The sequence below is a fragment of the Rissa tridactyla genome, chromosome 20, assembly GCF_028500815.1.
Source record: "Rissa tridactyla isolate bRisTri1 chromosome 20, bRisTri1.patW.cur.20221130, whole genome shotgun sequence".
Taxonomy (NCBI): domain Eukaryota; kingdom Metazoa; phylum Chordata; class Aves; order Charadriiformes; family Laridae; genus Rissa; species Rissa tridactyla.
Genome location: NC_071485.1, coordinates 5,510,149 through 5,525,807, shown reverse-complemented (window position 1 = coordinate 5,525,807; position 15,659 = coordinate 5,510,149). Strand labels below are relative to the sequence as shown.

General features: G+C 61.2%; 2 protein-coding genes across 3 annotated transcripts in view; one reads left to right on the top strand and one right to left on the bottom strand.

The window, feature by feature from the left end:
* XPO7 (exportin 7) overlaps nt 1–2,411 on the bottom strand; it is a 50,102-nt gene extending 47,691 nt beyond the window's left edge. For both annotated transcript variants that reach the window (XM_054224853.1, XM_054224854.1), the window contains exon 1: nt 2,296–2,411. In XM_054224853.1, the coding sequence (XP_054080828.1) occupies nt 2,296–2,313 (18 nt within the window). In that variant the 5' untranslated portion in view covers nt 2,314–2,411. The remainder of the gene's footprint in view (nt 1–2,295) is intronic.
* A 1,549-nt stretch (nt 2,412–3,960) lies between these two features.
* Nucleotides 3,961–9,623, top strand: DOK2 (docking protein 2). Its single transcript, XM_054180857.1, has 5 exons — nt 3,961–4,172; nt 5,301–5,597; nt 5,718–5,826; nt 6,207–6,388; nt 6,461–9,623. The coding sequence occupies exons 1-5, from the start codon at nt 4,110–4,112 to the stop codon at nt 7,355–7,357; spliced, it is 1,548 nt and encodes a 515-aa protein (XP_054036832.1). The 5' UTR covers nt 3,961–4,109; the 3' UTR covers nt 7,358–9,623.
* The last annotated feature ends 6,036 nt before the right edge of the window (nt 9,624–15,659 follow it).

The following is a 15,659-nucleotide window of genomic DNA, read 5'->3' as shown; positions in this document are numbered from 1 at the left end:
TCATCTGATGCTCTCTGCTCCTGTATCAGTATCACTGCATCCTTTGTTTCCAGCCGCTGAACAGTCCCCCCTTGACGAGCGGCTCAACAGGAAAGCACCACAGCTAGCTTTGGCTACACGATTCCCACCGACAGAACTGCTGGACTCGCTCACAATTTGCATAATGTCTATTTTTTAACGACGAGAACACGACATTGTCTTTCATCACGGCCTTAGAAGTTTGTCTTTATCCTTACTCTTGCTCCATAATGCAAAGCAAATAACTTCGGGACAGCTGCAGTCTGTATTTGTGCTCGAACCCCTACAAACACACCAGGTACAACTCCAGGAAGTTCCACTGCAAACACGTAACACCCAAACCAAAGCTCTCGTGAAGCAGCAGCACGACTTTACCAACCTGCTAAACTCTCACAGCTTTTGGCAGCCCGTATTTATTTGCAAATCCCCGTTCAGACAGGACCAACTCCCACAGCATATGCCATAAAGACAACTCTCTCAATTATTCACACTGATAATCAACATCTCCTCGCGACGCTGGTTAACTCAATAACCACTCTGTTAAACGAACGTGATGTTTTATAGGGGAGTCTGTGAAACTTAGCTGAAATCATGTCCAAAAGACTGGCATTTCGGGCTATGGAAAGATCTCTCACTAAAAATTCAACCTATTAGTAAAAATCACTACTTCCTCCAGCCACAAAACCCCACAATCAGTTTTGAAGGGAGCGTCACACCCTGTGAGGGAAAGCTCCTCAGAGCTACTGCTTTTGCCTGGACCGGAGAGAAGAAGAGAGACAATAAAAAACAAGTAAACCCCGTCCAGCCACAGCATGTAACAATTTTGTTAGCTATATTTGTCCCGTGCAGGAACCGCACCGAGCTGCAGGTGCCTTAACCGTATTTGCAAATCAGTTTTCCTCTGAGTGGAACATCTTCCAAGCCTTTGACGTTAAACTTTAACTAACCAACTCGAACACAGACACTGCAACCCCATTCTTACGGCTCAAACTTCCATTTGCTCAATTCAATATTTAACAAAGAAAAGCAGGGTACGAAGAACAGTTTTAAAGCAAAAAGAGCAGCTCTTTCACCTGCCTTCGGTGTCAAACGGCAGGCTAAGTCTGAAAGGTAGGGCTCGACTTGCAGCAAACGAATTCAGAGTTTCTTCAGTAAATTTAGAGCCTGTGAATTGTTTAATAATGCAGTAATTCCTCTCCTCCCCTGAGATTACCCAAGAGACATTTGCCAGCAACCTTGCCAGACAACCTGAGAGCTGCACGGCTCCGTTCTGAGTTAATAAACTGCTCACCCTTGTGGTCCACAAGGGTATCATGTGGAGAATATATTTATTTAAAAGTTGCATAGATAATATGTAACTACCAGTGTCATTACAGTTTAGCCAGCCTTTTGGACACCATGCAAATCCTGCGCGGGTTCGACTAAAATATTATGCAAAAAGAAAACCCTCAGCGTTTCCCCCAGCTGTGGCTATTTTTACTTTTTCTGTCGGTGACAGCGCCAACTCTTTCGCAGGTTTTCCATCCTACCACGCAAACCCGACTCGGTCACAGCCACCGGCACCTTCCATTTGCCTCTCGGCTCCTGCCCACGACAGAGACGCCCGCATCCAGGCAGGGATTTGTTTTTAACGCCAACCAAACCCGGCTTACCTAAAGGCCGAGCCTGGCTGGAAAATAAAACACGGCTGGGAAAACCGAGGATGCAAAAGCCCCAAAGCCAGGGCAGCTGCAGGGGCCCGGCTCCCGCAGAGACACCGGGTCTGGCGGCGGGGGGAGTCTTCTTCCCCCGGGTGTTTGCTAGAAAACTCCACAGCGGCGGCGGGAGGAGGCAAAGGCCGCTCGGCCGGTAAACGCCGCCGGCTTCCCCCGCTGAAACCGCCCTCCCGGCGGCCCTTCGCCCGCGGGGAGGCCGAGCCGGGCCCGGCGGTGACACAGGCCTGGAGCCGCCCGGGGGAAGAGGACGCCGCGCCGCCGACCCAGCAAGGCCGCTCGCCCCCGCGCCCGCCATGCCAGTGCCCGCGCCCCCCCGCCGCCGGGCCCGCAGCCGCCGGAGCTGCCAGACGGGGATCTACGGCGGCGGCGGCGCCTCCACCGCGGGGCCTACTGCCGCCGCGCCGGGCCAGGCCTCGCCGGGCCGGACCAGGCCTCACCGGGCCTGGCCTACCCGCGCCGGGCCGGGCCGGGCCTACCCGCGCCCCCCGCCGAGGCCCGGCCCCGCGGCCGGTTGGGGCGGGGAGCGGAGTGTCGCCTCGTCTCGTCCCGCCCGTCCCCTCACCTGCACATGATCCGCCATTTTGCTCCATTCATGCTCCGCTCCCTCCGCCTCCGCCGGGCACGGCACGCGCCCGCCGCCGCCGCGCGCCGCCGCCGCCCCCCCCCTCCTCACGCCGCCGCCGCCGCCGCCGCCGCCGCCTCGCTTTCGCCCGCGCGCACGCGCCACGGCCCCCACCGCCCCACCGCGCCTGCGCCCAACGCCCGGCCACGCCCCCCCGCCCGGCGCGCGCCTGCGCCACGCCCACCCGCCGCCCGGCCCCGCGCCGCCACGCCCCGCGCGCGCGCGGCGGCGCGGGTGACGTCACGACGGCGGCGACGCAGGCGGAGGGAGGGGCGGGCTTTGTTGACATGGCGCTTAAAGGGGCCGCGCACCTGGGGAGCTCCCGCGGCCCCTCCGCTTCCAGTGCTCCCAGTGCCTCCAACCAGCGCTCCCAGTGTCCTGCAACCACCTCCCCGCACCCAGTTCCTTGCACCAGTGGCCCCCGGTTACCCCAGTTCCCTGCCCCCGTGCCCCCAGTTACCCCAGTTCCCTGCACCAGGCCTCCCAGTGCCTCCAGTGCCCAGTACCAGTGTTCCCAGTTACACCAGTCCCTGCACCAGTACTACCAGTGGCCGGTGCCAGTGCTCCCAGTGTCCTGCAACCACCTCCCTGCACCCAGTTCCCCGCACCAGTGCCCCCAGTTACCCCAGCTCCCTGCACCAGTGGCCTCCAATAACCACAGCCCAGCATCAGTGCCCCCAGTTGCACCAGCACTCCCAGTTACCCCAGTTTCCTACACCAGTGCCTGTGCCCCTAGTTGCACCAGCGCCCCCAGTTACACCAGTTCCCTGCACTAGTGCCCCCAGTAGCCCCAGCCCCTGCACCAGTGGCCCCCAGTTACCCCAGACAGGGACAAGCCTCGTGTCCCAGCAGTTCCTGCACCAGTGCTCCTAGTGCCTGGTACCAGTGCTCCCAGTGCTTCCAATGCCCCCAGACCCAGTGCTCCCAGTGTCCTGCAACCACCCCCCTGCACACAGTTCCCTGCACCAGTGCCCCCAGTTGCCCCAGACCCTGCACCAGTGCCCCTAGTTACCCCAGTTCCCTGCACCTGTGCTCCCAGTTCCCCCAGTTCCCTGTACCAGGCCTCCCAGTGCTTCCAGTGCCCAGCACCAGTGCTCCCAGTTCCCCCAGCCCCTGCACCAGTGCCCCCAGTTGCCCCAGCCAGGGGCCGTGTGGTGCCAGCTCAGCCCCAGTGCTGCCGTCCCAGCTCCCAGCCGGGCACCCAGCCCCGGCACCCTTGGGTGCTGCCCAACCAGCGCCGCCCAAGGCCTCAAACCTCTCCCTCCCTCCTCCACGTTGTGCCATCGCCTTCCCTATCCCATCCCCTCACCCCCTTCCCTGCTGCACCGCAGCCGATTTTGGCACTGGGGGCTACGCCACCCTTACCGGGAGCACTGGGTTGGGCTGGGATGATGCCTGGGAGTGGGCAGATCAGCCGAGCTGGGGGGCTGTTCCCCCAACGGCGCAGCCCTTGGAGCCGCCTCTTGACCCATTTTACAGACGGGGAAGTCGAGGCCGAGCCGTGGCGGGGCTGTGCTGCCGCCGCTGCCCTTTATGGTAAGCTCAGAGGCGCAGGAAGCCGGAGCCGGCGCCGCGCAACCGTAGGAAGCAGAAGAGCCCGACCGCACGTCACATGCTGAGACGACACGACCCGTCGCGACGGCAGCGCTGCGGTGGGACAGGGGCGCGTGGCCGGGACGGGACCCCCCCGGGGCTGTGGGGCAGGGGGGAACGGCGGCTGAGGGGCAGCACAGGAGGATGCTGGTGGCTGGAGGATGGAGGAGGCGGTGGTGAAGCAGGGCGTGCTCTACCTCCAGCTGCAGCAGACCTTTGGGAAGGTGAGGAGATGGCGGGGGGGCTCCTCGGTCCCGACGGTTGGGCTGGGCATGGGGATACGGGGGGGTTGCATCCAAAGGGAATGGGATGCTCCCACCCACTGGATCCCCAGCCATCCCTTGGCTCTCTGTCGGGACGGGCAAGGGGATGGAAGGAGCAGGGGACATGCCACCAAGAGACACACCCCCCCCCCCCCCCCGTCCCGCACAGTGGGACCCCCCAGCAGAGGCTCCACGCACCGAGCTGGAGCCATGGCACGAACGGCTGCAACCCCCAGAGCCTCATTGCTTCGGTGGCCGATAACGGCTGGGGTTTAGCAATGGCCCCGCTCTTGTGCAAGAAGGGGAAGGAGCCACCGGGGCGTCCCCGGGTCCCACACCCAGGCAGGGGGCAGAGCCAAGGCTGGGTCCCCAGGACCACCGTCCGCGGGGGCTCAAAATGCCACGGACAGGCTGGCAGGCGGGTGGCAGGTGGGTGGCAGGCATGGCATCACCTTCCTGCGGCACGATGCCAGCCATGATGGAGGACGGGGCAGAATCCACCCCCTCAGCGGGTCCCAAAACCACCCCCCGGCAAAAGGGTGCCGCTTTTCGGCCGAACCCCCCGGCACGGGGAGCCGCAGCTCTGATCTGGGTGCAAGACTTCCTCTGCCGCCGCTTCCCTGCCGCCGGCGCCTCCCACGCACCCTGCGACCCGAACGGCTGCCGCCCGAGTCGGGAATCGCTTGGAAAGTCACTATTTTCAGGGAAAACGGAGCAAACGAGGAGCTGAAAGTCTTTCGGCAGCGGGGGGCCATCATCACGACTACTGGGGGCAGGTGTGGGATGGATCCCGGTGCAGGCTGAGGTTGGGATGCTGCCGGTGCCTTTCCCGTCTGGAAAAGCCTTGCCACAGACTGCTGGCTGTGCTGTGTTAGGGATACGGCTGGCTATGCTGTTAATTAGGGATAATTTTCCCTACTCTGCCCAATTTATCTCACCCCCCTGGCTTTGCCCAGCCCACCAAAACTGGTGCGAGACCCCTCCTGGTTCACACCAGATATCCTGCTGTGGGGTTGCACGCGATCCCGAAGGGATGAAAACCCCCGGAAGGATTGAACGATGCTGGGCTTTCGCTCCTCTCGCTTGCAGAAATGGAAGAAGTTCTGGGGCATCTTGTACCGGGAAAGCTCCTGCTCCACCGCCCGCCTGGAGCTCTTCGAGGGCTCGGTGCCGCCGGCCGCCGAGAAGCTGCGGAAAGGGGAGGGCAGCAAGCGGCTGGTCAAGCTGAGCGACTGCGTGCACGTGGCGGAGGCCAGCGGCGACACCGCCTGCCCCAAGGACACCGTCCCCTTCCTGCTGGAGACCACCGACAAGCGGTACCTCCTGGCCGCTGAGGGCACGGAGGCGGCTGACTGGATCCAGAAGCTGTGCGAGCTGGCTTTCCCGGTAGGCAGCCGTCGGGGATAACCAGGGGATGGGATACAAGGGGATCCATGCGGGAAAATCCCGATGGGGCATGCGGTGCTCTGCCCTCGCTCACCCATTGCTCTTTCCCCCCCGGGGCAGAGGAGCAGGGAGGAGCTGGCGGCAGGCAAGGATGGCCAGCAGAGCTCGCAGGGCACCGACGGCGAGTTCTCCATGGAGGAAAACTCCCTCTACAGCTCCCGGGACAAAGGTGGGTACCGGGAGGTGGGGAAGGCTCCGCAGAGGTGTGGGTTTGCTTGCGCAGGAGGCAACGCACATCCCACAGCATCTCATCCCCCCGCCTTCCCGAGGCACCCCGGCCGGTTTTGTGCCGGGGAGAAGCCTGCACGTCACCGTGGTGGAAAGTCTCCTCCCGAAATAGCCTCTTCCTGCTCTGCGGTTTGCTGAGGGCTGGGGTTTGCTGCGCTATGGGGCTGCTCCCTTATCAGCTGGAGCCCTCGAGCCCTTATCAGCCGGATGCCTCTTCCCCGCCGCCCCGGCTCGGGGGGGGTGACGGGTCCCCACGGCACCTCTCTGGGGTGGGAGATGTGGCTTTAGCATCTGTCAAACGCCACCCTCCTCCATCCCCAGCCGGCTTGGAGCAGGCGTTCAAGGTGATGGTGAGGGCCACCGAGTCCTCCGAGCGCTGCCGGCTCTGGGGACGGTGCATCCTGCGAGCCGGGGAGGAAGCGCTGGAGCTGCTGGATTTACAGACCTTGGAGATCATCTACAGCTGGCCCTACCGCTTCCTGCGCCGCTTTGGGCGGGATAAGGTGAGGGGGACACCAGGGAGGGCGGGCTGGCGGTGGCTGCGGCACGGGGACCTGATCCTGTCCCGTCCCCAGGTGACCTTCTCCTTCGAGGCTGGCCGGCGCTGCGCATCCGGAGAAGGCAACTTTGAGTTTGAGACCAGGCAAGGCAACGAGATCTTCCAGGCCATCGAGTCGGCCATCAACGTGCATCGGGGACGGGTGGCTGAGGAGCTGTGGCGGGGTGGCCCCGGGGACGAAGTCCCCCGCCCCCTTGGTCACGCCAAGATGCCCAGCTGGGCTCAAGGGCATGAGGAGCCCGGTGGCACTAAGCCGGAGCCCACCTGGGAAGGGAAGGGGCCAAAAGCCAAGCCGGCGATGCCCCCCAGCAGCTGCCCTGGGGCCGGGGAGCCATCGGGCACCTTCCTGCCCTCCCGCGGTGCCGATTGCCCCTACGCTGAGCCCTGCAACTCCCTCCACCGGGGGAACCCCCCGGTGCCGGAGAAGGGTTGGAAGCAGGATGCTCCGGCCAAGGCGGCCGCCGAATCCGAGTACGCCGTCCCCTTCGACACCATTGCCAAGGCCTTCGTGGCTGGCAAGTTCGGCAGCTTGGCCAGTCGCCCCGAGGAGGTCCCCGACCCCTTCTACGACAGCATTGGGGCGGCGGGGGGGCAAGCCGGCCAGCAGCCCCCTCCGCGCCGCACTGCCGCCGCCAAGCCCGACCACATCTACGACGAGCCCGAGGGTCTGTCCTCCCACACCGTCTACGACGAGCCCGAGGAGGTGAAGGGGGAGGCGTGGAGGCTGCAGGCAGCCTCGGAGGAGCCCCCCGGGCACGAGTACCCCTACAACCCGCAGCGGGATGACTACGCGGTGCCCAAGAGACCCGTCCCTCTGCGGCAGCCCTTCCTGCTGCAGGGCAAGGAGTGGCTGGGGGACACCGAGTACGACAACGTGGCCCTCAAGCTTGCGAAGAAGAGGAACCTGCAGTGAGCGGGACGGGGAAGGACAGGAGAGGACATCCCGCGGCTGCCCTTTCCCCCCCGGCCCCCCCCAGCCCGCCGTCTCCCCCCGGCAGGAGCTGAGACCCGCCCCCAGCTCATCGCACCCATGGCTGGAGGGGGACGGGGCATCCCTCCGGAGCGGCGGGGCACATCTGGCCAGCTGCGGGGCCGGCAGCCGGGATGCGCCCGCTGGAGGGCACTGTCCGCCCGCCGTACGGGCAGGGCAGGCGGCGGGACGCCCCCCCCCCCCCCCCCCGCAGCCCCTCCGCCGCTCCGCTCCGGCCTTCCCAGCACCCCCAGGCTCCCCTCCGCAGCACCCCGCGGACCAGACCACAAGCCCTCCCCGCTTCTTGCCCGGCCAAACCTCGGGAAGCCCAGCTCTGCGTGCTGCCGAAGCCCAATGGGCATCCCTAGGGATGCACGTCCCACAGCGCGAGATGCAGCCGGACGGTGCTCAGCCCACGCTGGCCGGTGACGCGCACCCCCAGGGATGAACATCCCACACCCCAAAATGCAGCTGGACGATGCATGGCCCTGGGACGCTCAGCCCATGGTGGTCGGTGATGCACACCCGAGGGGATGCACATCCCATACCGTGAAGGCAGCCAGACGATGCACAGCCCTGGGATGCTCAGCCCACCTTGGCTGGTGACGCACCCCCCCAGGGATCCAAATCCCACACCCCAGGATGCAGCCGGGAAATGCATGGCCCTGGGATGCTCATCTCACGCTGGTTGGTGATGCACACCCCAGAGGATGCACATCCCGTGCCGTGAACGCAGCCAGACGATGCACAACCCTGGGATGCTCAGTCCATGCTGGTTGGTGACGCACCCCCCCAGGGATCCAAATCCCACACCCCAGGATGCAGCCGGATGATGCGTGGCCCCGGGATGCTCAACTCACAGTTGTCGGTGGTGCACATCCCCAGAGATGCATACCCCATACCGTGAATGCAGACAGAAAATGCACGTCCCTGGGATGCTCGGCCCACCCTGGTTGGTGACGCACACCCCCCGGGGAGTCAACTCCCACACCCCGAGGCACAGCTGGACGATGCACAGCCCTGGGGTGCTCAGCCCGTATCGGCTGGTGATGCACAACCCCAGGGATTCGTACCCCACACCCCAAGATGCAGCTGGACGATGCACAGCCCTGGGGTGCTCAGACCATGCTGCAAGGGCTGGCTGGTGATGCACACCCCATGGATTCACACCCCATGGATCCAGGACACACACCCCATGGATGCGCAACCCACGGATGCATGATGCACACCCCATGGATGCGCACCCATGGATGCAGGATGCACATCCCATGGATTCACACCCCACGGATGCAGGACACACACCCCGTGGATGCACACCCCACACTCAAAGGGTGTTCAGCTCACACAGCAAACACCTGCCGCCTGCAGATCTCTCTTTGCCCACACCAGTCTTCGCCCGCTCAGCCCTTGCCAGGATGGCACCATGGCCACACGCAGCCCCCCCGGGACGCGCCTGTTCCCGGCCCCCCCAGCAGCCAGTGTCACAGCCGGGGCTGGGCACCGAGCCTGTCCGAACGAAGGTCACGCCACATCCTCGCTCAGCAAGAACAGCGGCATAAATTTCTACCGTCTCAGCCACGTTCTTATTTTTAATTTTTTTTTTTTTTTTTTTTTTTTTTATAAAACCACTTTCCAGCTCCGCTGAATTATAGATGAAACACTCAGCTTTATTGTCATGGTGATTTTAGCGGCTGGCTCCTCTCCTACCAGCACAGGGAGACCTGTACGCGGACTGACACAGCCTGGGTCAGCCTGCTCCTCTTCTTCCTCCCTCCTCCTTCCTCCTCCTCCTCCTCCCAGCCACCTCCAGCCCCGCACAGCCCTTGCTAGGGGACATCCAACCCCTCCATGAGGATGGGGAGAGGCACTGGCCCCAATTCCCTGGTGGTCCCCTGGCACAGAGCGGTCTCCCAGGGCTGTCCCGGGCTCCGTGCGTGCCCATCACCCCTCACGGGCCGTCTCCGGTGCTCAGCGGCTCCGTCATCGCAGCCGAGGGACCTCGGGAGCCGCCGCCAGTCCCCCACCACCTCGGCAGGTCTGCCACCGAAGGCAAAGAAAAGGCATGAATTATTCATAATCTCTTTCAATCAAATAAATGCTTAGGTGCTTGAGTTAATTTCCCGGATCCTGAAAATCCAAAGTGCAGACTTTTAATAAGGCAAATTAAGTGCTTTATATATTACGCTGATTAAAGATCCGTATCAATCTACCTATCGCACGCTGGATTGAAGGGGCTGGGAAACAAAACAGGTCCCCGGCAGCTGCGGTCCCCTCGTGCTGCCTGCCCCGGCTGGGATCACGCAGGGCATAGAGATGCTCCAGGAGCGGAAACACCTAAAATGGGTCAAAAAAAAGAAAGAAAAAAGAAATCACCAGCAGGTTTTTCCGGTGAGTGAACATCGGGCCAAGGAAAAGCACGGAGCGAGGCAGATCTCGCCGTGCCCTGGAACCTGCCGACGGCACCGGCAGAGTTTGGGGAGGCAGCAGGATGAATTGAGGGATGGGAGATGCTCCTTATCCCGCCATTCCCCATCCTTTCCCAGGGTCTGTCCCTATGGCAGCGAGGGACAATCCCCATCCACGGTCGGCCTGGTCCCCATCTCCGGACCCTGGGCAACCCGGGCATGGCCAGGAGCATCCAGCAGCGCCGCCGGCTTCGTTAGCTGGAGCGACGGGGACTCCTGACGGCACGATGCCATTCACCAGGAATCAATTGCTTAAGCGTGTGCTATTATTAATTAGTGCTCATTATAGTGGTTATTTATTATTAATCAGTGTTAACACAGTCTGCTCTCCTCGCCGTCCTCCAGCCCGGCTCCCCGCTGCAATCCCTGCTCCTTCCAGCCGCCTCAACCACTATTTTTCTTCATTAACCGAAGAAATGGAAACACCTTCCGGACTTCACTTAAAGTTCCTCGGGGTCTAACGAGATTTGTACCGTGCCAGTCAGGCTAACGAGGGAATGGCACTAATCAAATTTCACAGCAGCGGCAGCACGGCACGGGCAAAGTGCCGTGAGTAAACGGCTCACGGCTTCCCCCGTCTGCGTGGATGGGGTTTAGGGTGGAAAAAGGGACTTTCCCTGGAACATCCAGCCCAGGGAATGAAGATGCAAAGGCTGGAAAAACCCTCGGTGGGGCTCAGCGAGGGGCTGAGAGGAGAGAATGGATGGCGGAGAGGGGAGGAAGAGATTACAGAGCAAAGCCCCAGACGAATGGAGAGCGCTTTAATCTGATTAGGGAGTTATTGTCGTTATTGTATTATGCTGATTATAAATCATTTAAAAGCAAGGCTAATCAAAACAGAGATTTGTTCAGAGCTTTAAGGGTCGCTACCTCCAGCCCCTGCCCCTCTCCCACGCTTCCTTCCGGGAGCGGAGGCAGAGCCGCATCCCGGGACGAGGGGCAGGGACCAGGGATGCAGCCCCTGCGGAGAAAGCAGGGAGAATCCCAGGGGAAGGCTGGGCAGGAAAGACTTGGAGGAATAGAGCCAGGAAAAAGGGATGCGGGCATCTCCGGGATGCAGAGGATGGGGAGATGAGGAAGGAATCAGCTCCCGAGCGACCGCGATGGGGATGCTGCCCGCGGCCAAGAGACGATGCTCCCGGGGCCGGGCATCCCAGGACCATTTTTTTCCCCCTCCCTCCCTTTGCTCTGTGCACCTTATGGAAGCAGCTCCTTTTTCTTTTTCATTACTGTCTCCTCGGATTAGAGACGTGCTCGTTTTGCAGCGCGCTCGCCGCTCGGCGGCCGAATCCCAGGCGCCACGGTGCAGCTGCAAACTGCATTAGCGTCTCGCCAAGGAGGCCCTAATACTATTAGGGGGGAGGCATTATAGGTGCTAAATGACAAGCCCCTAATCAGCCCCGGGATTTATGTCAATCACATTTCCCCGCGTAAGGCGGAGCAGGGCCCTTCATTCAGAAAAATTGCCTAATTGGGAGGGTCTGGATTCTCTTCGCCTGTCTCCTTGCTGGAGCTCCGGGGCTCCCGCTTGCCTTCTAGGGATGGGGAATAAATGAAGCTGATGACAAGGTGCAGGACGAGGAGCGGCGAGGTGGGGACCGTGGCCACGGGTTGGAGCTACGGCCAGCTCCCAACTCCAGCCAGCCTGCTTTTTTCTTTCCTTTTCAGCGGCTCGAGAAGCGCAGGACTGGTCTTTACTGGGATTTTGCAGGGATTACATCAGTCCAGGCTCTGCTGAGGACCGTAATGGAGAATAGATGGGAAAAAGGAGGCTGTTTTGCCATTTTCCCACCCCTGCGTGGGTGCCCTCAAAGAGCTGGCCTGCCTTCCTGCCCTTGGCTTCAGCAAAATTAATTGGCAATTACCAGAAGTCCATAAACCCCGGCCTTTCTTGGGGAAGGAAGCTGTAAAAAGCCGAGTGTCCGCAGCCGTATTTCCTTCACTCCGCATTGATCCCGTGGCCTCTGCCGGCCGCGGCTCAGCTGCGGGGTGATGTGCTCGGTCCCCGCAGACCCACCTGCATCGATCCCGGGGACCTGGGCCAGCCCGCGCCCCCTTGGCACCAACAGCATCCCTGGCCCCCTGCTTAACCCTGGGTGCAAATTCCCGGGATGGTGTCAGCCCGTGGCAGAGCTGCTTGTCCCCCCTCTCTTTCCCACCCGTCTGGCAATATTTATAATGATGGTGGCTTTGGGGAAAAAAAAAAACCCGTAGCGTGGGCTGCAAGGGGCACGTTGAAGCATCAGCACCCAAACGCCCTGGGGAAGGGCACCCGGGGGTGCCTGGGTGGAGGCAGGGGTTGGGGAGCATCCTTCTTGGGGGGAGTTGGGACGCAGAGGGATGCAGGAGGGCACGGCTGGAATCTCCCACCGGGATGCGCTGAGGCCAGCGTGATGCCCCGTGAGATCGGAGAGGCTCCAGGAAGAGCGTGCGTGCAGAGCCCAGAGCAAAGGAGCGGCCGAATTTGCTGCTGGGGCTTGGAGGAGACGAGGAGGGCTGGTGGCCACGGGGGTGGAAGGGCGACTGCCTTCTGGAAAGGCAATTTGCTGCTGGTTTTGGTCCAAGGGATCCCTGTTCTTACGGGACGGTGATCTCTGCGGTGCCGGTGGTCTCGCTGGGCTGTGGAGGGTGACGGGAGCAGGAGGAAGGGTCCTCGCACCCCACCGTGACCCCCAAAATCCCCCCATCTCCTTTCCCAGTGCTGAATATTTGAGGAAGGCTAAAACACCAATAAGCTGTATTAAAGCAGCGCTGCGCCGAACCCGGGAGAGCGTTTTAGCTCTTTGGCGATCACTACTCCTACGCTTTCATTACGGGAATCCCATTAAAGGCATCGGCTGGACCCTAATGATGGCAAAGGTTGGGGGGGCGGAATGTGTCCAGAGCCCTAATTTTCAGCCTCCTGCCCGTTCTCCCCCCTGCGGCCGGGGAGCCGGCGTGGGGCAGGTTGCATTTAAAAGCCTAGATGGCATCCGGAGATTTTTTTTAAAAGCCGTCAGCTCCCCTATGTCTCGGCTGCAGCGGATGCGTCGAGCGTGTTCCCTTTGCCTCCACACGCGCTGTATTTGGAGGCAAATAACGCTCTGGATATTTTACAGAGCTCCTCCGCACGCAGATTCTGTCAGGACTGCAATATAAATATCCCCACCCGCCTCCCAACACCCACCTGCCCAGACTGATGCTTAAGCAGGAAAGCATAAAAAAAAATAAATATAAAAATACCCCCTCTGCGCTAATCTGCTGCTGACGCCAACAATTAAGCAGCAAATGAGGATGCTAAAAACCTGCCCTTGCCCAGCCGGGTCGGTGCCCAGGGCTCTGCTCCCCGTCGAGGGGACCCCGGCGTCCCCGAGGGTCCCCCGGTGCTCGTGTGTCGCCATCAGCGTGGCGCAGGGCGCGCGTAGCCGGTTATTCGAAGCCATTCCCCGGCCGGTGTCACGCTGTCCCCTGCAGAACGGCCACCTTTCCCCGGGACTCATCTCATTAGAAAAGGAGCCAGGAAGCGGCTGAATTTCCACCCTGCTGCTCTCAGTTATCTCTGCGAAAGGGGAGCCAATTACCAGCAGCTGGTGAGAGCCTAAAATTATTATTAATTTCAAACAAAGCATATGCTTTGTGTTAACAATCCTCCGTGGCGTGGCAGAAGGGCCAATACCATCCAGATGGCTCGACGTGCCGCGGGAATGATTAATGCAGGGCTCTGCCGCCTCGCCGGGAGGGGACGGAGGGCAGGGGATGTGCCCGGTATGGGCTGATCCGGCAGAAAGAGCCCGGCACGGGGTCACAAACAGCACCCGTCACTGCTTAGAACCAAAAAAAACCAAACCCCTGTGCGCTTGAGGTAAAGTCCTCTCGGTGTCCCCGAACGCTGCGCGAGGGAGCAGGGATGCTGGCAGCTCCGGAGAGCCGCACGTCCGCCAGCACACTCCACGAGGAAATACAATATATTTATAATTATATATATAATATATATAAAAAATATATGTAAAATATAAAATGTAAGTATAATAATGTACGTATAGCAAAGAAATTTAGCGAGAGCCCTGCTGTCCCGACAGACGGAGGCGAAGCATCTCCTGCTGCTCAGCCCCGTGGGATGCTAAAGGCTCTCCCTCCCCGCCAGCAGAATCCCTCGCTGGATTTATGTCGGAGCGGAAGACGAATCGTTTTCTGTTCCATCCCAGGCCTGGCCTGCATGGGGAGAAGGACGGGAAGGTGTTTTCCAGCTCGGCTGGAGGGTTCGCCAAGGCCTGAGCCGCGTGCGAGCGCTCTGGTACCCGGCACGGCGGGGCGCGGGAGCACGTTGAAGCGCTGCTTCGCTTCCCGAACTCGCCATGGGAAACGACGCTGAGAGGTGTTAATGCGGAGTTCAGAGCAGCGTTTCCTCTCCGAAACGCGGCGATCGCATCCGAAATAGCTGGTGTGAAAATAAGGAATGGTTTCTATTTTTACCAGGCAGCGGGAGCCGGTGCTGTGGGTTGCTGCTGCTCGACTCCGCTCACCCCGGGTGGGCTCAGCCCGGCGCCCTGACCCCGGAGAGCACCGACGGGAGCAGATATTCAGGGAAAAAAGGTCTTTTCACAGCAATGGGGCCTCATTTGGACATAGATTTGCCCCAAGGGGGTTTCTCCTTTGGGTCTGTCCAGCCTCAGCATGCAGCGAGACCCGGGTCCTTGGGAAGAGCTGGTTTGCAAAGCTGCTTCCATGGACCACCCCCCTGCACCACGCTTTACTCCATCCTTTGGCGAGACGGATAGATCAAGGTCCTCGGAGGGCCCCAGGCGCTGGATTAACGCCATCCCACCTCGGACAGCACGGAGCATCTCCCGCCTGAAGGTGGATAACAGGAGATCACACTCAGACCCCGTGTCCCCTACCCAGGGGGGGACCCGGTGAGCATTTGCCCCGGCAGGAGGGTGCCGGCATCGCCCCCTCGGCCCCCAGGGACCCTGGGCCAGGGGGTGGCAGGAACGACAGGATTTCTTTAAATCCCGCCAACTGGAATCGGGAGCGAAGCATCTCCAGGGGAAGAGGGGTAAAAATAGCTGCGGCTCTGTGTCAGCGGCAGGAGCAGCCTGGGGGGGGGCTGGGGGGGGGCGGTTATCCAGGGCAGGCTGCGAACGCTGGGTTATAAATAGGAGTAATTACTCGAGTGGGGGCATGGCGCTTAATGAAGGGTTGGGCTGACAACCAGCGCCGTGATTGCGCCGTGCTTCCCAGCACGGGGCGGAGGAGCCATGCGTACCCCGGGAGCGAAGGAGCCCCGGGAAGGAGGTGGTGGTGGTGGTGGGGGGGTGCCATCACTATTTGTCCCCGGGGACATGGCGGTGGCCGGGAGGGCAGGAGCATCGCGGGGGGAGGAAGGCTGCTTCGTGCCAGGGCAGAGGTGGCAGCCGGGGAAGGAGAAATGCTCACGTCTTAATTACACTCGCTGTCAGCAGAGCCGATACCTGGTGACGGAGTAATTGTGTCCAGGAGCTGCGGGCAATGGTTAATTTTAATTAAAACCCATGGCCACGGCTGCCTGAACTTTCTGCACGGGCAGTGGCGGGCAAGGGCTCTGCCAGGGGGGATCTTCACCCGACAAAAGCCAGTTCTTGTGCCCCCTGTGCCCTTCGCACCCCTGGGTTACCCCCAGAGATGCTACAGCCCCCAGGGTGGCAAGATGTGGGATTTTCCCCCCTCCCCGGGGCTGCTCCAACGAGGACGGTGAGGGATGGAGAGAGGAGGAAGGAGCAAGGACAGGAATAAGGAGGGAGAAAAGGGCTCGGGAGGTGACA

Bases quoted from the DNA above. Each gene is read 5' to 3' on its own strand.
- DOK2 (XM_054180857.1), top strand. From the start codon at position 4,110: ATGGAGGAGGCGGTGGTGAAGCAGGGCGTGCTCTACCTCCAGCTGCAG. The intron at 4,173-5,300 runs GTGAGGAGATGG...TCTCGCTTGCAG, and splicing joins TGCAGCAGACCTTTGGGAAG to AAATGGAAGAAGTTCTGGGG. The intron at 6,389-6,460 runs GTGAGGGGGACA...TCCCGTCCCCAG, and splicing joins GCCGCTTTGGGCGGGATAAG to GTGACCTTCTCCTTCGAGGC.